Below are 25,163 nucleotides of genomic sequence, written 5' to 3' on the forward strand. Positions count from 1 at the left end.
AAATATTCCAGCCTGGTTGATGAACTGTGAGGAACCCATGCAGAGTTTTCACATTTCCTAATTCACCATTCAGCAGAGTGTTGCCCCTGATACTATTACTAAAATAACAAGCTATGAAGTGAATGGAATAGGAACTGAGAAGGAAGGCAAGTCTCCTCCTTATAGCAGATAAAAGCTGTTGTGAAAACTCTTCTTTACTACTGTATCAAAGGTGCTACATGACGATGGCCAAAGAGCCCCCTGGGAAACTGCAGAGGTCACTGTTAAGATGTGACATCTGAAGACAGCCATGAAAAAAGGCAGGGAGTGTCAGTCATGTTGAAAACTAGGAATCCCATAGGGAAAAACTTGATTGTGTAATTAAAGGCTGTATCACAACACACACACAAGAAGATGGCCATAAAACTGCGCAAGCAATTATGTTGTTTCCTTCTGATCTTCAAATGTTTGAATATGAAACCTTAGGCTTTGAAATGTTGTTTCAATGCTATATATTTATATGGGAGTAATCATATAATAAAGGACATTTGACACAAATTTCTACCAGATCTCTATATTGCTATTAAAGCTTTTTATTCTGTTTTCAGAAATCTGCCTACTCTTCATGTAAATGACTCACAGCTGTGTATGTGTGTATCTGTCACACAGTAGTAAATAATTCTACAAAACCCATGTGTGTATTTAAGTTCAGATAAGCATTGTATAACAACATTTTAGAGAAACATACCATTATTCTATATAATGAAAATCAATTTTAAAAGTAATTATCCATGTTCCCAATGAATTCCTGGTACCAATATATCAGAGACCGAGTGGTCTTACAGCTGATAGGGACCAAAAATGTTAGTAGTTATTTATATTGCCACATAACCAAGTAGCAATGTTAGTCTTCAACAAGTACGGCAAGGACCATCCTTTAACACCATCCTTTAACCTTCACAGCACAACAGCAACATCTGATTCTTCAAAACAACTACAGCTGTATGGACTCTGATCAAAGTCAGTAAAATTACAGGGGGTTCAAAGATCTGCCCATACAGATCAGCTTTAAAAAGAAGCAGAGTCTTCACGCCATTCTACAACTATTTCTTTGATGTGATAGATTCAATATGTTCATTGTCAATCTGTTGCAGAAGTTGCTTTTCCATTAAGGAATCTCAATGATACTGAGGATAAGATCAGAAGGATGAGGAAAACCATACAGTTCAGTCACCACCAGCACAGCGTGAGATGGAAGGCTGAAGTGTGGGGGCAATATGGCCTTCAGCTGCAGATGACTGCAAATATGCTCTGCAGATTGGAAAAGAGACTTTTCAAGTATAATTAATTCTACTTGTGTTTAAAGTCGCATTTCTTTTCACAGTGGCCCTGCACAACTTTCATGCCAGCAATAAGATCTCAGTCCTTGGAAAATATATACAATTCGCCATCCTTTCCAAGAGCCCACAGATCTCAGTCACAATCTGTTTATCTGTTCTGTCTACACATAGTTTGTATCAAACATGTCCTAGGAATATTCCACAGTGTAAAGTAAGCCCTCAACCCTTACTGCGTTCTAGCAGCACATTCCAACCAAACCAAAACACCTCATCAGGTCTTTTTTCTCTTCTTTCCTGGAGAGTGATCAACATTTCTTTCCAACCAACTGACTGCTACCTCATTCCTGATCCAATGTCCTGCAGTAAGACTGTTTAGTCTTCATCATGCTAGAGCCACTGACAAGAAAGCCTCCAATACAAACACTATACCAAAATAACTCAAACCATTCAATGTAAATCTTAAATTCATTTAGTGCAGGGAACAAGATGTGAAAGAAAAAAACACCAAACCAGAGAACTTGCAATGAGAAATATGTTAGTAGCCTTTTAGATACCATGGACATAAGTTATGGCCTTTCATAAACGCAACAAGAATCCCAATCAGATAGCTCTCTACACCAATTTAACCATGTGCATTTAAACCCACAGTTTTAGTTAAGCTGCAACTACACGGCTTGAATTCCTTACAGTTATATTCTACAGACCTTTACAATTAATTGTAAGTTCCATTAAACCTATGCATACCCTGAGAGCAATGAAACAAAAAAATAGCGTCGCCTAAACTGTTTTTGCTGTTCACCTCAGCTTTTATACGTGTGTGTTTCAAAACAACCCTTATCCTAATTCTTATTTATGAGCCTGTCCATTTCAAGTGAGGCTGAGTCTTCCGTAAGCGCCTGACAAATTATTAATTAAATTAAAAATCTATGTGCCCATTTTGTAACAAGATAGTATCAAATGTAAATATCTGATACCTATCAACGCGACCACCTTCAATACTTAAACCAAAGCTCAGGTAAGGAACAGTATTTCACATGCAATTTTTGGAGGCACCTGAATCTACAGTGTATTTAGCAAGAAATTCTTCTATGGAAGAGGACTGAGCACCCGATGCTTGGGCAGATGAAAAGCACAATGGGAACTGTATTTTTTGAGGGGAGACGGTGCAACATTCTTTTACAAAATAATCCTACCGACCAGTAACCCTAAGGCAATTTTCTCTCATAACTGAAAACGGATGTTTTCCCTGGACTTAAAAGCAAATCCCCAGTTTCTAGTCTATTGGCTTAGGTGAAGCAGAAAAATTGCATTTAGTTCCAATCATACTATTATTTGAAGAAATTTAAACAGTCACCAATATGTTTCCACTTTGCATTTAGCATAATCATATCTAACTGATTTAATTTTTTTTAATATAAAATTTTATATATGTATTGTCATGAACTTTATGACACCTCTTTTCACGTCTTTCAACACATCCGCAGAGCCAAATTTCTAATCACATTGCTGTATGGAACCTGGGCTGTAAGACAGCACCAGACTCACGAAACTTGCAGTAACATCATGACCTGGCAAAGATGCAGCACAGATCCATCCTGGCTGCCTCCTCAGAGAATGCCTCAAAACATCATGCAGCTTGGCCTGTAAAATTTGTTTTCCATAACATGCTCCAGAGGAATCCTGCTACAGCCAGGAGTCAGTCACTCGTGATGGCAGAGCTTTAGGGGGCAGATCTCTCTTTCAAATCTGCTGCCAGAAAATGCAGTTTGGATTTGAGCTTTCTGGGCTTTGTCCTGAAGAGAAGGACTCCCTCTGCCCCTGCAGCCTGGTGGTCCAAGGGGTGGAATCCCTTTTGACACCCCAGTCCTCCTCTGGGGTACCAGCTGCCATCAAACACCTGATACAGAGGCAGGCTGGCTTTGCCTTTTTTGTTTGTTTTGAAAACTGAAGGCTGCACTGATAGATTAAACTTAAAAATTAAGCATATGTGGCGATTTCTTTGGCAGAGAACTGGGTTGTGCAATCCTCAACGGCTCCTTCTTTGATGACTAGATACAGAGAGGTGAATTAGCAGCTTGTCACATTTGTACTTGATTAATTCCTCAGCTGATAAAAACCCAACACGATTTCTCCTTCTGCCATTTCTTGTGTGTTTCAACATCTTCAGCGACATTTCTAACACTACTGAATAGACCCTTATAATCATGATATAAAACAAATAGCAATTCAAAACCAAAACCCAATTTAGATTATCTTCCTGAAGTTTCCTACATGCCAATAAATACTTGGTTACTACAGAGATAAAATAAACTCCCTGCTTCTACAGGCAAACTGCATTTTAGTACACCTCAACCTTGCCTTCAAGCTTAATGGAAATCTAATTTGAGCACTTAACCACATATGGAGGACATCTTCGATACTGAAATAAAACAGTCAGAAAAAAAACGTTTCCTAATAAAAAAGCTGGAAAAAACCTCCCATTTACATTATCCCATTTATATTGGTCTTGGACAAAAGGGACCTCCTCCTTACCAAACGAACCAGTAACACTGGCTTTAACCTTATGGCATTCTTCCAGCCTTTCTAAACACACTTGATCAAAAAATGCATTTGCTGCAACTGGGGGCTTGTGGGGAAAGGGATTACTTGAGAAAGTCTCTTTAAAGCTATTTTAAGTTATTTTAAATCCAACAGGTTCAATAGCTAAATAGTTCATGTTTGTAATGTTCCCTGGCACAAAAAAATAGAGCTAAAAAATTACATCAAAAGACTGAAATGCCTATTTTCACACAGGTGACCAAACAACCCCACACCCACACTTCCCCCAAAGGTCTCAAATCCTTTAGAAAAGGCAGCTCTGATCCCACATGCATTTCTTTGTGCCTTCAAGAGCTCTGAAGCCCAGCGATGTTGTCTACCAACCGGTGGTGCTCCTCTCACTCCTGCAAACACACGTCCCCTTCTTGCCAGCAGTTTCCTCGGAGGGAAGGCTGAGCCAAGCTCAAGCAGCGTGGGGTGGCTGGGCCTGTCCCAGCAGGTGCTTGCTGGGTGCACCCTGGAGGAGCTCCGGGTGTCTCTGCTTACAGCCATTGGAGCCAGCTGCGGCACAGAGGTGCAACGCTGCTCCTGACCCCCGGCTCTGTGCTGCCTGCTCCTGTGCTCCGGGACACTGAGGAATGATGTCCTCTCAATGAAGCTGCACACCTCTGACTGAGGGTCAGGAGTAGTTTTTTCCTATCAACCTCAGCAACAGATGATGAAAAATTAACTGATTTAATGGACATGATTATATAGGGTGCTTATTTCCAAGTCATTTCCCTAAAAATGCAACAAAAGCCAAATTTTAGTGCAAACTTAGGCAGCTAACCTGTTCAAGCAAAAGCCCAAGACCAAGACAAACACGGTAAGAATGAGTTCTGGCAAAACTTTTCATTACACTTGCGGTTTATGTCCCAGTCCTTCAGATCTAATGTCCTAAATCAGCTTAATACTATAATCCTCAAGTGTAATCCTCGAGTGCAGCAAATACTTAGCATTAAAACTTAGCTCTTCCTACTTCTTTAGTTGAAGAATGTTTTTCTACACTTTTGGTACAACTGAGTATAATGCACATTTTTGTACGTAAAAGGTTTTTAATTTTAAACCCAAAGGCATGTGCGACAGAGCTGTGAGCTAAACCTGTCTGACATTTTAGAAACATTCATGGTTACTGAAGACTGTGTTTGTCTGGCTAATGCCAATTCAAATAACACCCATGACATTCCAAAAGGTCTGCATCTGCTCTAGCTCTTCCTACCATGGTTTAGAAGGACAAAGTCCAACATGAAAGTACATGCAGTACATGTCCCCTTTTCCCATTAATTCTCACCCATGCCCTCCCATATTTCTCAATCATCTTCTCTACATGGCCATATAATTTCTAACTTCTATCAGATTATCCTTTCTGGGCTTCAGAAATATTTTAAAACACTTTTGTAACTTTAAGATAACAATAATCCTTACATTTCTCCACCCTCTAACATGTTACCAGGTATTTCTCAGACAAAATTATTGTTAGAAGGAACTGAGTGATGAAACAGAAAGCTGGAACTCGGGGCCAGCTGAGGAACACAGTGAATAGTACCTTCCCTTGCTTTTCCTCAAGATTCAGTCAGCATCAATGTCTCTTGGTCTTTCTCACTCCCATCCAGCAGAGTGCCATCACTGAAGGCACTACTCTCCCTCTGCTGCAATCCCCTATATCTATGCCAGTGAGTGGAAGAGGTCAGTGGAGCAGCTGAACCACTCCTGGCTCCTGCTGAAAGCCGTCTTTCCTTCCTGAGAGACCTTAGAGAAAGGGGGGTTTTCCTCTATCCCTATCCTTGCTTAAATGCAGACTGAGGTGGTTTCTGGGCTAGAAGAACCTCCTGCTCATAAATACTTCCCAGATACAAGATGCAGATATTCAGGGACATCGCTAAGTAGAACGGAATAAAGGACAGAAAAGGCTGTGGAAACCTGATAAGCCCAACAGAGCAGTCCAGAGACAAAGGCATGGCCAGCCTTCAGCAGGGTTGAAGCTGAAACAGTGAGAATGGTCAGGTGAGGAGAAAGGCTTTAACCTCAGGAGTACCCCAGCAAGATCAATCAGTCTCCACTGACACACAGCTTCTGTTTCCAAGGCATCAGCTGCAGTGACCTTCAAACAGACAAGAGCATTTTGTATGAAGGCACACAAGCACGTATGTTAGATATGCAATTCTTTTTTTCCTAAAGAAAAGTTTTGCAGAACTTGAAATATAAAGCAAAGAGAAACTTGTGTTCTGCTTCTGGCTCTGATATAGAGTAGCCTGATTTTAGGTAGGTTATTTTGTTTCTTTGTGCTTTATGTTAGGCATTATATAATGGGAAAAACAGTACCTTCCCTAACTTCAAAGGTTATTCTGATTATTTTAAAATAACATGAAGATGAAAAAGGCAATAACGATAAATGGTAATCCTTAGTTTGCACTTATGCAAAATCCTTCTACAGATCTAAGTGCTTGATTTCAGATGAAATGCAGACATCGTTTGATGTTCATTTCTTGTAGCAGAAGAGTGCCAGCTCCAGCATCCCTTGCCTCCTACTCCCAGGGGCCTGTTCCAGCCCAGCGGTGCCCTGACAGCTGTGCTGCACAACTGCGGTTATGCTGAGCAGGGAATTGCGCATGAAAGCCAACGGGGGAGACCATGGGAGGGGAGGAAGGACGGTATCTAAGGCAGCACCCCTGCCAAAACAAATATACATCAATCAAGTACGAAGGCTGGTATCAAAGCTATCAATTTGCGTTACACCGTGGGTATACGAGAAATACAGCTGACTTCACTTGTCTAACATGTTCTGTCTGCCCTACAGTAACAAACTTGTTTCAAGCCAGGAATAAATATTGCAACACAAATCTGAACAGGTCACGGGGACATGTTTCATAATCCCGTGGAACTGATTTGCTAATGATGCCAGAATCTGTATGACTGCCAGATTAAGCTCACAGATTGAACAAAACTTTGGCATATTCAATGATACAGTTTCTGTAACTGTATTTTCAATGTAATTAAGAATTTTCTTTCATGAGGCCCTGGAATTGTCACAGCCCTGACTACTGGTTCCAGCTGTTTTAATGACACTGTACGATTAAACTGTAAGACTGAGACTGGGCACTTATTTACACAAATACTATACAGAAATTAGAATGGGAAAAGCAGCCTTTTACAAAATGAATACAAAAACGCCTTCTGTCCATCTGATTTACTCAAAGGCTGAGCGTACCATGAAATCCTGTTAAACGAATGGCAAAAACCTCAAGTCCCATTAAACAAATAGAAATCTTTTTTGTGAAACAACAAAGTGAAATTAAACTTGAGGCTGACTCCTTCCTGACAGGTGTTCCTGCTTTAACACATCACAAAATACAAACAGTCATAGCCACTGCTTCCAAACTACTCTTCTGGTTCCCAGCTGGACACCTTTAAAGCCAGTCTAGATTTCAGCAAAGACACTGTGAAACTTGCTCACTTTCAATACATCTTTGGTCACCTAAAATTTAAATCACTCCCATTACGAGTCTTCTGAATTTTTTTGCCCATCATTCTCACACTTCTCTTAAAAGAAATCATATTTAGGAACATGCAATTCTATAAGCTCTATTAAAGTGAAAATGCATAATCAGGATGAAAATGAGGATTTGTAATTGCCATTTGAAAGGGAAGATTCAATCAACTCGACACTTTCAGCTGCACTATGATTAAATCCTTCTGTTTCTTTGCTTACCCCTTCTAACAATTGGCAGGTAATCACATCAGTTATGCCTCTGAACAGGTACCATCCCACTGTTGTTTTACGCAAGAATTCTGTTTCCCAGTCTGCCCTTTCAAAAAGGAGATCCAAGTGTTCTATGATTTCTATGATGCTTACAAAATATACTTTCTGGTTTTCTTCCTGAACTTCCCTTTTCTGCAAGATTTCAAATCCAGGAAAGGTCTGTCAGGAGCCCAGTTCACTGCAATAATGCAGCAAGTTGTCAATTCCTTGAGCACATTTCCACCAAACAGAATATAGCTACATTACAGCTGTACACTGATATTCAAATTTCAAAAGGCATTTGAAAGTACATATTTGCTTCTCCAGAAGAAAAAACCTAAAGCTAGCAGCACCTAGCTGGTCACTATTTCATTTAATAATAATGTAGAGTGAATGGAGAAGCCTGCTTTCCAATCTCAGTTCAAAGGCTCTGCCATAACAGCATTGTGCCAATGGCACTTTTGGGAATAAGACGCTGCTACTGACAAAATCCATTACAATGATTACAAATACATTAAAGCAGTGAAGAAATTCATGACATGCTTCAGGCACCACTGTGGCACTGAACATGCTAGGCTATTCAGCCAGTCCTGCTCAAGTAGAAACTGTAAATGACTAAAAGCGATCACTTCAGCTCTTACACAGCATGCTATAATCTCCAAATGTACCAGTTTATGCTCACCTTTCAACTCACAAGTTAGCATGTAAGCATGCAAGCATGAAATGAACATGTCTTTTGATGAACATTTAAGGTGACGTTTGAGCTCAGCTAATTAAATATTTAGCACTGCACTCCTCCATACTATAGGAAACTTCTGTTCCACAGCAAACATAACATGGTGACCACACAGCCAGACTCCTACTAAATGTGCTCACCTCCACTTCCTACTCTGCACAGTCTTCTGCAGATTGTATTCAGTGTAGTCAAGTTCAGTGTAGTCAAGTTCAGCAGAGGGGAGAAGCTATTCAGACTGATATATTTGGTATGTTATTTCATTTGGTCTTTTCTGGAATATTCTGTGAAATTAAGGATTCACAGTTTATGAGTTTTCCCCATTAGCAAAGTTTAATTATTATTGTCTTTGTAACAGATATCTAACATTCCAAGACTATTGTAAAAGCTTTCTCCCTGCAGTAAAGCTTGACATTTTCTGTTGTAATAAAATGACAAAAAATTTTAAAAAATCTCATTTAACTACATAAAACCAAGAAAACTAATGGTAGCATACCTGAGCTATACAGCTGAGATCTCAAGTCAGTTTAAAACATTTCCCTTGATGCACTCTCTCCGATTGCTATTAGATACTAACTATTCTCTTAGTGCTAGACAGAACTCATCTCCTATTTAACCCTCCAAAGCTGAGCAGGGTTAGCCCACATCTTCCTCAGCGCCCTCTCATTGTGAGTGTCCCTCTACGAGCACTGTTTGCATGAGCTGCGATGCCTGTGGCCAGCATCCGTCCCGGAGCTCCTGGCACAGCGCTCAGGGGATGTGTAATGCTTTGGGTTACAGTCTGTATTTATTTCACCCACACACATTTAGTTTGCTCCAAAGATGCTATGAATGGCTCTGCAGCTGGGAGTGTTTTAACATAGGTGTTTAGAGCGCTCAGCTCACCCAGACCTACGTGTGGTGGTGGATGCTTGTGGTTTCATCTGCACAGCTAACAAGTGCACGACTGATTTGCTGACAGTGCTGATGGAAGTAGAGAAGCTCGAGTTATTCTTCAGGATCATTAAAAATCATTTTCAAAGCCCAGTTTAAATATCTTCCATATATTCCCCCTGTCACTATTCATCTACCACTTCTGGTGGTTTCCATGCTTTATTTCGCAATAAGCTTTCACCAAGTTTTCTCTGCTTTCCCAAAGCACTGCAAAGCAGTAGCGTCTGGACCTGCATTCAAAGGAAGAACGTTGATAAGTGTAATTCACTGTGCCTCAGTCACCATCACCCATTTTGCCTTACTCACTGCAATAATATCCTCAGAGAACAGAAATGGAGGAAAACAGAACAGCAGGTAGAATATAACCAATTTATATTTGCTGCAGTTTAGATGTCTGCTTTCAGGAGCTCATGTTGGCGCGAAAGTGGGTATTTTCTACACCCCAGAGGTTATTTTGTCTGTTTTTTTTTTGCGGGGGGGGGGGGGGGGGGGGTGGTTTGGGGGTTTTGTTTCTTTTGGGGTTGTGTGTGTTGGCATGTTTGGTTTTTTTTAAACTCTCATGTCAAATGAATACCTGTATAAAACCTTTGCTTGTGCTTTATTACATTCGTACTAATTCATTGGGGTCTAAAGTCCTATTTCTGCATCCCACATCACTACTTTCACATGAGTTCATGTTTCAACAGTAGAAATAGGACCACAACAAAGCAACAATGATCTTTGTGGCTCCATATAGCTGGTCCAGCTGTCTAGATTACATACCAGCCATGTATTCTCACATACATGCATCCAGTTTGTGGAGAGATCCATAGAGAGGGCTCTGAACCATCACTCAAAGATGAACTGTTTGATTTGGCATAGGGGAAAAAAACCTCAAAGCAAACCCTTTCACTGCCACAGCTCCAACACTTATATTTCCTGTCCAAGTGTTACAAAAGTGAGAAGTGCTTTTATATAGGATGCATGGATACCTTAACCTTGCTCAAAGCATATATAGTTTTAAAGTCAATGTGAATGTCTGGAACAGGGAATTTTTTGCTATTCTAAGAAAGTATTTACAAGCCTGCAAGCGGTTTCTAAACAAGCATCATGCAGCCAGTTGAAAGGAAGGCAAAACTCCAGGCTAAAGTCAAAAGCTGTCTAATGTCATCTATAGATACTTCATGAACTTCTAGGGAATAATTGGCCCAGTACCAAGAAACATACATGCAATATTTTGTGGGCTCAAACTTAAAAATAAATGCATAAACCTGTAGTGCTGCAACACTGAATCCACCTCACTGGAACCTTCAAAGGGATTTAAAAGAGCTGAATCACAAACTCTATTCAGTCTCAATGAAACTTGGTATCTGGTGTCGGAGAAAAAGAAGTCCTTCCTCAGACCTCTAAGAAAATGTCAAAAATCACTTTCTACTTCTAAAAGAAGAAAAAAGCTAACGCACAAGCAAAAAAGCTAAGACAACAGAAAGTCTTCACATTTGCCTCTTTCAATCTTTCCTTGCCCTTAGAGATTGAATTTCTAACTTCTCCTCTTTAGACACAGCAAATGTTTTTCCATTAATTAATTTTGTACAGAAATACATGATACAAATTAACTGAAATAAGGCACAACTTTATAAGTTAGATTTTAAGGCTAATGAATATACCGATTTCTTTCAATTTTTTAACTGTGGTAAGAAAATAAATATCTTAGTATCCAAAATAAAAAAATGATAATAAAACCTGACTTCTGAGAAAGAAATGCATGGATTATCCACATAAATCTGATGACACAGTAACTGGAAAGATCCATACCTATTCTTATACTGAAAGCACAGAAGCTTGAATATATACATATATATACACACACACCTCAAACAAAACCTTCTGCAGATTCCTAAAAGGTGGCATTAAAAGTCAGATTTCCCATCACAAATTCAGTCCTAATGAGAACTGCAACAAGGGAAAGTCGCTGTCACACACAAAAATAGACAACACTTAGCCTCCCAACTCCAATGCTTACGTATTGGTATCCATAGCAACACATTACTGTTCATTTTATTTATTAAATATAAACCAGTAAAAATAATAATAATGAATGGTATACATTAACAGCAGCTATCTCTGTATATAAAGAAGGAACCTTCACAAACCTATCACAGAAAGAAAACAAAACTGCAATGTGATTAGGACCAGTAACATCACAAAAACTTCAAGCTAAAAATGAAACAACAGAAAGAAAGACTCAGTACAAGCATACAGCAGTAGTTACAAATCTCATTACAAGATTTTCAGGAATTTTCCTCACCCTTATCTGCCCTCGAGCAACAGTAAACTTTTATAATCCATGCAAATGTAAGCAGACTTTCGGTACCAACTCAAATCTCTGTTTGCATGAAGGCCTTTCAATAGTGCAATTATATCCATGGGAATCTTCATTAAGATTTTAGTGAATACACTATCATCCTCTCCTATTTGGACAGCAATAACAGAAGTTACACCTGCAACTGATGTATAATCAGGAGTTACATGACCAGGAGAACACTAAGGTGATGTTTTCCTATCTGCATTGGTCTCCTGGATGCTCTACGAAGTCTTTGCTTTTAAGCACATGGTTTCTGTTAGCCACAAAGTCAAAAGATCACCTCAGATCACTATGATTTCAAAACAGCCCTGACAGCTCAGTTCTTCAGAAATAATGGAGACATCTATACTCAAGGATGACACGTCTGAATCTAGATGCCTAGTTAATGAAACTTCACATTCAGAATTACAGTTAGTCACAGGTACACAGTTCAAACACCTGAGGCACTTACCTGAATTTGCCATTCACTTTATTAATAAAAAAAGACGTAAGTCTTTCCTTGTAAGCAAAACAAACTTAAAACCCTGATCCCCAGTATCCATCCACACGCAGATATTTTGTCTGATATATGGGAAGAAAGAGACCAACTAGAGCTTGTATCAAGTAGAGCTCCTAACCTTTTCTATACTCCCAATAGAAAATATTCCAACAGTACAGTTGTACAAGTAATAAAAAAGAAATCAAATCACGTAAAGAACAATCATTTAGTGCACATATACAGTCCTTGAGTTCAGCCTTTGACTTTAGCACCCACTACCCAGACCTGACCCAGCAGCCGGACCGACATGGTGCTGCCTGGCAGCTCCTGTTCCCTGGCCTGGGGGAAATGTGGCTATCTCTGCCCACAGCCTGCTCTGCACCAGCCTCTGCAGGAGCTGCCTGACATCTAAACAACATTATTCCAGCTGTTCAAACACTTTGTCTAAATCTAATTTAAGTGTCCTTAGAAACAACTTATCACATTGCTAAAACCCAAACGCTTTATTTACCTATAGCTACTAAGACTGCGCCAGATTGAAATACAATTGGTGTTGTATCTCCTGACAGTGTCCTGTCTAAAAACGCACTGTATGCTATAGCATAAAAGAAGGAGCCACAAATCGATGTTAAGTAATGTACTGGATTTTCAGGATCACAATTATTGTCCAGACAAAGAAAACAATTTTACTGAAAAAGACTCAAAAAGGAGCAGTGATTAATGACCAGCTCTGAAGAGCCAACATCTTTTAATTTAATCGCCTGTCTGGACTTCCAGTCTCCTCTGAGGAGGCCGAGTTCCATTGTGCTGAGCTATGGATGCAACTTGGGTAAGACTGCAAACCAGCTGGGCTAACAGGAGGCTATTCTAAATGTATGGCAGATGCCAAGAAGCTAAAGCTTTCTTCCTAAATTGTACCTGTTCCAAAAATCAAAGGGGTAAAATATACTGGACAAAACCATAATATAGGATTAGATTTTTGTCAGCAAGCTTAGTGCACAGGACAGAAACAAATGAGGCTTACTGAGGCTTGCTTGCTTACTTAAGGAGCAAGAAAGACATGACAGGTTTTCCATGATCTAAACACTACTCTGCACAGATTAGATTAATAGTACTGAACAACCAATATCAGACCCAGTATTTATAAGCAATCTCCTGAGTTCCAGTCCCTAGCCTGCCTCTTACTATGTCAGTAGTCTGTGGACAAAGACTGTTCTCACCACTACTGTACCAGGGACAGACAAAAATCAATGATGAGGGGGGAAATTTATTAGTAGTATCTGGCAGCACCTAGCAGTGCTTTATAACCAAACTGTGCAGACTTCTTGTTCCTTCTAATCTTAACTCCATTCATTCCAATATTATTAAAGAAAACCAGAGTAGAGCCATGCTAAAAATCAAATACGAGGAATGCTACTAGAGTCACACTGCAGGAGAAAGGAGATTGTGAGGAGCAGCTTTCCCAGCAACCTCCAGGCTGCCTGGGAAGATACAGCTGTAACATGCTGAAGCGAATGCCCTCTGACAGGGGCTGCAGCAGTAGAGGACTCTGAGCACAGCCATTTTCGCCACTTCTGCTCACAGCAGGAATCCTTTAGCCTGACAAGAGAGGGAGAGGGGGACATGGACAAACCTGATCTGAAAATAAATGTTTGATAAAGCACAGAGAGAGAGACAAGTAGCACATTCACAAAACATAAAGAGCGTTTCAAATCTTTTTGGTAATGACTACAATGTACAGTATCTTGGCTAATTCAGTCAGTATACTTTGTTGAGGAGAGTTACCTAGCCACATTTGCAAGTCTTCAAAGGAGAAATGCTTCCATGGTGGTGTAGTCTTAACTCATTCTAAAGTGTTAAGATTTACAGCACCTAGCATTAAAGTTTTGGTATGTGCGGAAGAGTTATTAGAAGCCTATTGCTACTTCTACATCAGAAAACCTGCTGACATAGAATGTCCCCAGAAAGTATATTGCTATGCCAATCTCCCTTCCAGAGAGCTCCTACCTATCTCTCAGATTTGGGGTTGTCAAATAGCAGTGTAGGATTTGTCTAGAATAATATTGATATTGTATACATTATACACTGCATATTGAAGCATGTGAGTAAAGACATAGAAAGCATAGCATCCTTGTCTGTCTCCGTTTTGCCTTGAGATGAGGCGAAACAATTCCTCATCTACTACCTTTTTTATTTTCAGCCCAATTTTCCACTAATGCATTCTCAAAAAGACCCATTCTTCTGAGTCAATCTACTTTTGCCTTGTGTCTGTACAGCCTTCATAATAAAGCCATATTGTGCACTGTCAGAACAGATATCTGCTAATTATGCAATGAATTTATTATACAACAATATGAAAATCAGACAATACTCAGCATTCCCAGTAAATGGAAAAAGTATATTTACTATGTTTGTATTACCCCAAGATATTTGTAGATCATTATCCTTTCAGAAGTGCATAAAACATACGAACTATAAGCAACTGACTGCCAGCAGAGATGCAAATTAGTGCCTCAAGAACTGCAAATCACCTATTTGCAGATATTAGTTGGCTTAAAATGTATGTTTTTGCTATTACTGAAGGTGGCAAAAATCACTTATTATATTTCAGAATACGGATGTTTCCTGTCTTCATTCTAGACCTTCAACTCGAATATTTGCTGCGTAGTACTACAAGTATGCAGGACACTTCAGAGATGACAAAGATGCAGATCAGACAATCCTATCAAATATGCTAAAAGTTATGTTCACATCTACTTTAAGATTTGAGAACCCTAAGGACTCTAAAAGTAAAATATTTTTAGCCCTCTGAAACAAAGAGTAGTTACAGCTCTAGCACTTCACAGACACACTACTGCAATGTCAAGATAAAGACGAAATTCCCCCCCTTGCATCCAAAAAGCTCTTTTTCAGATTCCAATAGATTTTTGATGGAACTTTGCAAAGGCCCTTGTTCTCAGACCTCTGGGTTATAACACAGTACTAATCTCTGTTGGCACAGCTCTGCAGTTACCTTGTACACCTCTCCTACCAAGTGCACTCGAACAGCAGTTTGACAAAGCAACAGGGAATGTACTCATAAAACCCCAAGGTTTATTTTAGTAAAAATGTTATTTGAAATGGTTCTCCTTTTTCAAATAAACATGTTTGTTATTATTTTATTTAACCCAGTTTTTAGCATTTTGTGGGTTTGGTGCATAACCAATTTGAAAACATTTCCAAACATTTCCAAAACATTTCAATCTCAGTTCAGGTAAAACATTCCAATTTCACCTTCCTGATTAAATATTTCTGTAAGAGAAAATTGTACATGTCCAGTTTTCTATCCATATAGGCTTTGCCTTCCCAGCTAACATTTAATATTCAGACTCCAAGTGCACATCAAAGCTTTACTTTTAAATTCAATAAAGATGCAAGATTAATCTCAGGAGACTATGATGTGTTAGAAGTTAAGACGTTAAGCGCTGTTAACAACAATCCTTTAAGAGATTCTGCTTTTGACAGATGTATTTCTAATGAGCATCACTGAACTGAAGTTACTCAACAACCACTACTAGTTGGGTGACTTGCAAACCCTTCCACTAATTCTACAGAAACTAAGGCTTTCATCGCTTGAGTTTCTATATAGCCTTCTATGCTAATTGCTTTAATACTTTGTTTGCTCCCTGCAACAATTTTCATATCTGCTTTTTCTTCCCTACATTAACTCACAATACTATTACCTTTCCTTGGTTGCAAGAATTGTCTCAGCATTTCCTTCCCTGCATGGTAATATAGTTATGGCACATTAATGACATATAATTCCTTATTTCTTCACTGAAGAGATGTGCCTGACTGACTCCCTTTCATTTCACGGGTACGAGTTATAACCCTTGCGTGGATCAGCCCTGCCTCAATCTTTCAAGACAGATCTGTCACCTTGCAAAGATTTGTAATTTCCCCTTTGCTATGTATCAAAATCACCTGAAAAAAGTAGCACAAATAAGGGAAAATGTTTATTTACCTAGAATTTTCTTAGCATAGGCAGACCAGAAATGAAGGACCAGCTCAAACCTGGGGCTGATGAGGTACTCCAAGCAGAACTCAGCTGAAGTAAATGCATTTCAAATATAAATTAATATTGGATGCTGCTCTCCAGAAAAAAGCAGTTCAAGATAACAACTGAGAGTGAGAGCAGGGTTACAACCTTCCAAAATTAGCTTGACATGATCTCATTCAACTTCAGTGGGAGTTAGATTGGGCCATGTGCCCACAACAACATGAATCCAACTGCTGCCTCTCAGAAGCAATTGTTACTTGAAAACTGTGTATTACTACCTTAATTAACCTGACTCAGCCACATATATTAATAATTACCCCCCTTTTTTTTCTTTTTTAATGGTAGCTTTCCTCAAAGTTTCCAGAGAATTCGGTGAGCACTTAAAGACAGACTTTTATAGACCTATTTTGTATACGTAGCAAGAAGGCTGGTAAAGAAAGGCCAGGATGATACACTGAAGGATAAACCAGTGTTTTACATACATACATTGTAAAACACTGGCCCGGATGATACACTGAAAGATAAACCCATCTATCAGTGTTTTAGAATAAAGAAAACCAACTTCCTCTGCTGTATGAAGCAGCTTCTTTATATCCAAACCTCAGTGCGCTTATTTAATATAAGTTCCCTAAATCCTCTAAAAATTGCAGTCACCATTTGTTGCTCTGAGGAGAAAACCCTACATCAATTGTCGCTGCCAAGGATTTTTTCCATATATCATGCAAATACATCACCTGTCACACAAAAATATATTCTCAACACTCAGTTGCTGCAAGATTAATTTATCTGCAGTGCCAGGAATGCAGCCTGGAGGAAAAAAATAATTAAAAATGGCTTTGTTGCTTTCATCTTGATGTTATTTTAACACGCATGTTTCATTACCACAATCTATGACCAACGAGGGAGATCATTTACCTGTTTAGCTACTTAAATTCTATTTAAATGGCCATTGCAAGTGATTGTAGAACTAATGAATTAGTCTTCACAGTCTCAGAATTTACGAAGCATTTTGTAGACGTAAGAGGCAGATATTTATTAAGTCTTGAAATAAGTATTTGACCAAGGTAGTAGAGTAAACACACACAGAATCACAGAATGGTTAGGGTTGGAAAGGACCTTAAGACCATCAAGTTCCAACCCCCCCTGTCATGGGCAAGGTTGCCTCACCCTAGACCATGTTGCCCAAGGCTCTGTCCAACCTGTCCTTGAACACAGCCTTCCAGTATCTGAAGGGGGCCTACGAGGATGCTGGAGAGGGACTCTTCAGAGACTGTAGTGACAGGCCAAGGGGCAATGGGTTTAAACTGAAACAGGTGAAGTTCAGGTTAGACACAAGGAGGAAGTTCTTTACTGTGAGGGTGGCGAGGCTCTGGAACAGGTTGCCCAGAGAAGTGGTAAATGCTCCATATCCCTGGCATCTCAAAATGTTTACCCATGAAGCCATAGTTGGCCCTTTTTATTTTGGGTTAAGGGGTATATACACATCCTGGCTGAAGTTAAGATTAACTTTTTCTCTTTTTCTTTTTTCATGAAAATAGAAGATGGACAAACAATTCATCCATCCACGAGTTACTAGCAAAGAATAACAAAGTATATTTTTCACCAGAAGTGCAAGGTTAGGTTGAGAATGAGAGGTTGTTTTAACTTCCACATTTCAGTAGCTCCAAACTCCACAGGCAAATCTTCAGATCAGAAATAACGACCATTCTCCAACCTCTACTTCTCCTGGCATCAGGAAACAAGCTATCTGAACCTTTGCATTTTTAATACCTCCAGCCTGTGGGTTCTAGAATATGCCCCATCCTACAACATTTACAAAATTCTAGCTGGAGGGACTAGCAACCAAAAACTACTTAAATCTGCCACAATTATCTTTAAGATAGAAGAATATTATGACTACTCAGATGTACGATTGCTTTAAATTACCAGCTGCACATTAAGAAGCAGTAAGGATCAAATCCATGGTTTTAACAACCTCTTTGTCTTTCATTTTATTTTTCATTTTTATGAAGTTTTGCTACAAGATAGGATGGATTTTTTATATTCATGCCCTGACCAAATATGAACTTCAACAATCAAAATATACTCCATTCTACACAGATACGGTTTTGAGCTAAACATGTCTTGACATCCTGGAAGACAATAATGACATAAAAATTAAGTGTAACATTAAAGAGAAGAATTGTTGTATTTTATGACAACAATTTGTTATATCTAAAATGTATTAAGATCTTAATTAACTTACTTTTATTCTTTTTGAATCATTTCTAATCTAGCTACATTTTTCAATACACGACTGTTAACTGTCCTACAGTCTTTCGGTTTTGTGTATAAAATACTTTGTTTATTCCTCCATTATTTTTCCAGATGGATTTAGCACAAGAGGCCACACAGTATTTTGCTGTTTCTACAGATCCTTCATAAAGCTGCAAGGAAATACTTTTAAAAGAACACTTACAATTTTCCTTAAGAATTAAGTTTAAATTGACCAGGTTCATCAGCAGTGTGCTCAGGTTCTGTTAGTTTTTAAAATACAGCCCCATTTCCACTTGTTGTTCCAGGAACTTTTATTCTGGGTTATTTTACTGCAAATCTGCAGAGAAACCTTTACAAAGGCTTAGTATCTGTCAGCTGAATTCATCAGGTTTCGCATAACCAACCATACACCTGCTCTGAAATCTACAGGATCATACATACAACTCTGGGAGGCCATGTGCCTTACTTTGCCATTCACAAACTACGCATTTATAATCTAATTAATAATATATTTAATAATCTAAAAGATACAGTAATATAGATTGACACAGCCTGTACAGCTAAACTTACTAGTGTCCTTAAAGCATTCTGACAACCTTAACAGAAAGGCTGGAAGTGCGCTCAAGTAAGGCATCTACAGGTAATTCAAAGCTTCCCAACAATTCCATGAAAACTGAACTTTGCCAAAGCAAGAATTCTGTCCTTAATGTCGAGATGGCAAAACTAAACCTTACAGTACCAAAATGGGTTCTGAAGGAGTCGAAAGGGACCATGGAGACTCCAGTGCCTGAAACAGGGGCCAGCAATGTTGCAGGGGTCTGTGTGCCACGGCCTCCCTCTTTTTCACCCTTCCAGCTTCCTAGAACTTCCTCTACCTCCACAAGTGCTGCATATGTACGGCATGTACGCTGCCAGGAGCAGCCTCATCTGTCAAATGCAGCAGTAGTAGAGCTTTACAAATAAAACACCAGAGTGGTAAATGAGGCTATGCTTGCTGCTGGAATGGCCAATCTCCATCTCTTAACCTAGCCAAAGCAGACAGACAACTGTTCTAGGCAGCAACCTACTTTGCTTATGCTTGTGCCTAAAGCCAAATTTGTGTATTATGAAAATGGAAGGAGACACAGTAACACAGAACAGTTTGAGTCAGTAGAAATGTATGCAGCAGCACTCAATTACAGCTGGGTGAATTAAGGACTATGTTACAAGTTTAATTTCCACCACCACTTTGCAAGTCAAGTTAGATCTTTCAGTATTAAAAATTCCACTTAAAAATCAGTTGAAGATCTTATCAGCCAATAACTGAATTAATTTCAGCCCTTAGAGAAGCATGAGGACAAGTCAATTTTGTGGGAACTTTGGCTTCCTATTTTGAGGAAATAAAAAAGGACAAGGAATTATCTTTACACCTTTTTTCCCCTCCTGCCTAAATCCCCTGCCCAGCACTAACTCCAGTCACATTTGGGGACCAGATGACTATTACCAAGTAGAGTCTGTTCTGCATTGCACAGTGCTCAGGCACTGACTCCAAGTGGTGATTGTTTACCGGTTCTACAAATAATACTATCAGTCAAAAGGCACCATTTCTTATCAACATTCTTTACCCATTTATATGTACACACTTCCCCAGTAAAAGGTTGCTTTCTTTTGTTTTCTTTTTAAAATGCCAAGCCCTCATTTTGACTAAAATTGCTTACAAGGACTCCATCCTACAGCTATTTTTGAAAGCACCAGTATCTTCACTATGTTAAAGTTAATTCAAATAATATCATTCCTAAACACAAACTATTCTTCCTGCATCCTATAGCTATAGCCACTATCAAATTAAAGACATCTTCAGTTCACAATACACTTTCCATCAATAAAGAACTCTCACCATACAGAAACAACTGAACCTCTATTTACATACCTGCCTTTATTCAATTTCTTTCACAATTTTTATTTCCAAAAGGCTATCCAAATGTTTAAATTAGGCCACTAACTCAGCTTCTTTACAGGTTCTGAATTCTTAGAACACAGCATAACATTGTGTCTTCTAGTCACTATCTTGCTTCTGTTATAGGAGTTTAAGGGATGTGATCCCTTGATTTGGATCCATTTGCCAAGTTGATTTTATAATACATGATTTAGCAGATAATCTAATCTGGAAGAAAACTACATTGCTCAAACTAGTGCTCTGTGAATTTTATACCAAAGTTAATCTCTACCAGAGATATGCAAAAGAAAGAAGTCAGATTTCAAAGCACTGTAAGACTTTGGAGAGAATCTCAACAGCCTGATATAAAACCGGTTCCACCGCTCAGAGCTATCTGTGGAGCATGACTGAATAGACAGGCCAGACTTTTCAAAGGTACCATAATGTTAATGAACTTACCAGCCTGTTTTTTAACACAAGTCTGAATCCTTCTGAATATCCCCACAGGCTTCTGAAATTGGGCATCCAAATACCAAAGCACCCTAGATTAGAGACCATTCTGGGAAATGTAATCTGCATTCAGTAGCTGCCTATACAAATAATTCTTCTGTAAGCATTTAACTCAGTCTTTGCAGAGCACTGTGGAATATATAAATGTGATAAACTTCACATGGAGAAAACTGTTCTGTTTGCCATTTCCATTGCATAGAAATGAAAAAGGCGCGCTTCACATTTTACGGTACCATGAAAGAAGGATCTTTCTCTAAATTATTTAAACCATGAAATGACAGCGATGGAAACATTTGACTTACTGTAAGGTGTTGTATCAGTAGGGTCAGGAGGTGGAAAATTTTCTGTGAAGTTGACATTACACAAGTCTGTACTGCAGCAGCAGAAGCGGTACGTTCCATTCTGAATCAAGGAAGGGGTGGTTGTAACTATACACTCCTCAAAGTGACACTCTTGTGGGTCTCCTATATGAGACCAGCAACCTGCAAGAAGAGGCACATTAAAGAATTCTTTTTAGAGGAGGCATAAAATTAACCCTGTTGCATGGACAATTAAACACACCTCTAGAAACCCATCCATTATTTGATTAAATGTTAGAGTGGGGTGAAAACTGTTATAATTTGCTTGTCTGACTTCACTACCACCTTTTAAACCAAAACCTGAAGAATTTGTTTCACAGTTCACCACAGCAAAGGGGAAGAACTATGGGCAGTACTGAAAGTCAGTATCAGAGGTGTCCAGCTGTCAGCCTCAATAGGTCAAAACCTGAATTCTTAAGTCTCTAAGCAGAAGTATGCCATTCCCCATTTCTCTGATACCACAGACAATACTACCAGCTTCTGGCCCACCATCTAAATGAAATTGTGACCTAGCTCCCTCCTTAAAGTTAAGCCACAAGAATGCATCTATATTTTGCTGCTTCTTGCGTCATTTCTGAAAACTCTGTCCTTCCTCATTGCCAGCATTACTGGACTCTTCTACAGGATCACAACTTATTTCTTGGTTGATGCAGGCTCTTTATCCCTGCAGCAACTGTTTCTGCCCAAGTATGGTCAATGGCGGGTAAGCATCATTTATGCACAAATGCCTGGAAAGAAAAGAGGCAGCATGGGGGCAGAGGTGAGCAGTCAGACTGCTTCTTTCAACAGATTAAACAAGGAACAACAGTAATGAGTACAACTGCATAGGATCTTTGCACTGGTAAAAACCAGTTTTCATTAAGCCTTATACTACACTAACTCTTATCCAAGTAACCAAGAACAGTGTCTCTGAAAATGGCAATCAAAACCCATTTCTGAAGGCAAGACCTTTCATCCCTCCCTGCAGAACAGCAGGGAGGGTGTTGCTAAATAGGAAGTTTAAAATTATATGTTTGTACAAGGCACAAGCAAAATCTCTACTTTTGCAGCTATGCATCTTTGTATCAGCTGGCTAGATCACAAACAAGTGAAAAGACCAGCAAAGCTACTGCACTTACACTGAAATGTTACATACCTTGTTTTACAAGATGTATGTCTCCTTCTCGTGTTTTTTCCCACAGTCCGTAGCAGGTACTACCTTTCATGCACAAAATTGTGCCATTTTCCTGGGAGATTCGGCTCTCACTGATTCCATGGTCCTGCTGATAAGGGTCCTTAAATGCACACAGACGCTCCTCACTCTGAGTAGCTTTAGACAAAGAAAGGAACATATTTTTGTCAGTGATTTTCTGCATAAAATATTAACTTAATAAAAGTATGAATAAGCTCTTCTGAAAATACATATTCAAAATCACCCTGAATTACATTTATCCATTCTTTAATCTGTACTCCAACAGTCAGAAATAAAAATAAGGTCTATCCTGAAGTTACTTTCATAAAGAGGACAAAAACCCCCAAACTTTAGCAAATGTTTCAAATGAATGTGCAAGTGTTTGAAGTTCACAGGTGAAGCATAAAAATTTCACTGCACAGTCTGCATCATTCGTTCTCAAGCGTAAGTCAAGCAACTGTTACCTGGTTTATTCAGCAACCACATGCTTTAATTGTTTCCAGATCCTAAACCAAGATGATCTTTCTCAGACTGCCATGCAACCCCATGCCTATCTAATACAGAGGGGTTTCTCCACTCCTTCTGTTGACCCATCTCTTTTTGCTACATCTTCAACCTATCAGTTTGAGCTCTTTGACACAACTTCATTAATGACCACCAACAGAAATACCAACAGCAGAGTAAAACCCATATGACTGACTAGCAGTTCCAGGAAATACTGCCTGTAAACAGGAACAATGCTCCCACGTAAAGTCTCCCTGTGGAATGTCCAGCAGGAACATCACAAAACATACAAAGTGAGTACAAAAATAAATACACGTTATCATCTCAAAAAATGATTGGGTTTGGGTTTTTTTTAAACAAAACCAAAACCACTCCCAAAAATATTCCGATTTGTACAAGAACATTTAATCAGTACACTTCACAAATTTCCTATCTTAAGAGCTCGTATGTTTTACCTACGTGGTTACACATTTTTGTTCGTATCACTTCAATGAAAGGACTCACACATGCCAATACGCCTCTGTCAGCATTTCTTTAGTAAGAGTAAACACATTCAAACAAGAAATTCTTCAGAAAGGCATCAAGTCCAAGATAAATAAATCCTACATTGGTACAGAATATCTTCATTCTTCCCTTGAATGATTTTATAAAATGCATGGAAAGCTAGGCATTTAGTAAGTATTATCCAGTAGTATAACTCCATCCACAGTAAGAATTTGTATTCTGTATCTCAGCTACTAGATTTAATCCAGTTCCTTAACTCCCATAAAAGCACTGGTAACAAAAAGACGCAAGGTGGAATAGACTGGCCTTTTGGGAAAGCAGATTTTGAACTTAAAACTACAGCATACGTAACTGTAAATTATTAAAGGTATGGTCTGTATATAAATACCTCCCCAAGGAGGATTTATCTATTTGATCATTCTGCAGCACTGGCCCCAAAGAAGCCATCTTTCCGCAAGGCAGGCTTTCTGAAAAAAAAAAAAAAAAAAAATGCTGTTTCACTGTGACACCTGCACAGTGATTGGGCAACAGAAAGACAAACCAGAAGACTCATAAATGTCTCACTTCTATGGCTGTTACTATTCATTAAGGAGTCAAAATCCATAATTCTTTCACGCCAAGACAACCACAGAGAGCTGCAGCATCCAGAAAAGCAGTCTGTCAGTTACTCCCAGTTTACTCTGTGGAAGCAGTAATTAAAATAGCATAACCTAGCCAGGGTATATGTGTGATCAGCTGAGCTGTGTATCGGCTCAGTGGTGGTAAAACTCTCAGCTGAGGAGACAGGAACTTCTTAAGCCACTGTAATTCAATCACTTTGCTGTTCCATGTACTCCAATAACCTGGCCAGCAGTCCATGCTACCTACTCACACACCTCTCTGCGCACTAGTCAGTGCACAATTAACACTTTACATCTGGAACTAGAATTTTGAAGTGATAAATACATTTATGATAAAGCAGTGGCCTGACGTTCAGAAACTCAGTTACCTAAATTTCATATCTAATTTTTTTTCTTTCTAAATGAATAGAGTTAGTCGAGTTACTGCGGACAAAAAGGTCACACATTAACAGCTAGCATATGCTGCCTCAAGCAGTACTTGCCAGTCGCACGTAGTAGTTTTATTCTCAGGAACAGCTGAGTATGCCAGGCGTGAAGCATCTGTCCTGCATTCTCTGCTCCATGACATGGGACTGGCCAAGAAACAATGTATGAAAGGACAATACTCCAGTGCTGTAAGGGGACTGGAGCCGACTAACTTTTTGAAAATCAAAAGGAGAAAAAAATTATCACAGAACAGAAATTTTCAAGAGAGAACAGGACAGAATTACACAGCCTTGTGAAATACAACGCATCTCCTCTTAGGGACATTATAAAGGGGTTTAAATCAGTTGTGTGTGATAGCTGAGTGGGACTAAGGTCATCTGAGATGTTGGTTGTTTACAGAATGCTCAAACTGCTGCAAGATAAGCCCTTTATTGTGAAAATGAATTTAAGAAGTCCAGAATTTATAGAACAACCAAACAGATTTGGTTTCCTTATCAAAAAACTGTGGTTAAAAAAGAATAGTAAATTAAAAAGCAATTCCAGGCAAGTCTACTTTCATAATACCTCAATAAATTAATAAAGTCTTTTAACCTCTGGATTAACAGAAGAAAAAGCAAAGAAACCTCTTGTTTCTGCTCTCTTCTCAGCAATGCAGTTATAAGTAACATGTCTGTGCTCCAGAGACACAGACAGCTTTAATTGCCTACTTTTCTTGTCTCCTCAGCTTTCTATAAAT

At 39.0% G+C, this 25,163-nt stretch overlaps 1 protein-coding gene across 3 annotated transcripts in view; it reads right to left on the minus strand.

The window, feature by feature from the left end:
- BMPR2 (bone morphogenetic protein receptor type 2) overlaps nucleotides 1–25,163 on the minus strand; it is a 104,536-nt gene that overhangs the window by 26,765 nt on the left and 52,608 nt on the right. For all 3 annotated transcript variants that reach the window (XM_061456081.1, XM_061456071.1, XM_061456088.1), the window contains exons 2-3: nucleotides 22,338–22,511; nucleotides 21,146–21,325 (exon numbers count right to left, since the gene is read on the minus strand). In XM_061456081.1, coding sequence (XP_061312065.1) covers nucleotides 21,146–21,325; nucleotides 22,338–22,511 — 354 coding nt within the window. The remainder of the gene's footprint in view (nucleotides 1–21,145; nucleotides 21,326–22,337; nucleotides 22,512–25,163) is intronic.

The sequence above is a fragment of the Pezoporus flaviventris genome, unplaced genomic scaffold (genome assembly GCF_033815535.1).
Source record: "Pezoporus flaviventris isolate CSIRO_AGI_PZ_B2104156 unplaced genomic scaffold, CSIRO_AGI_Pfla_v1 ptg000001l, whole genome shotgun sequence".
NCBI lineage: Eukaryota > Metazoa > Chordata > Aves > Psittaciformes > Psittacidae > Pezoporus > Pezoporus flaviventris.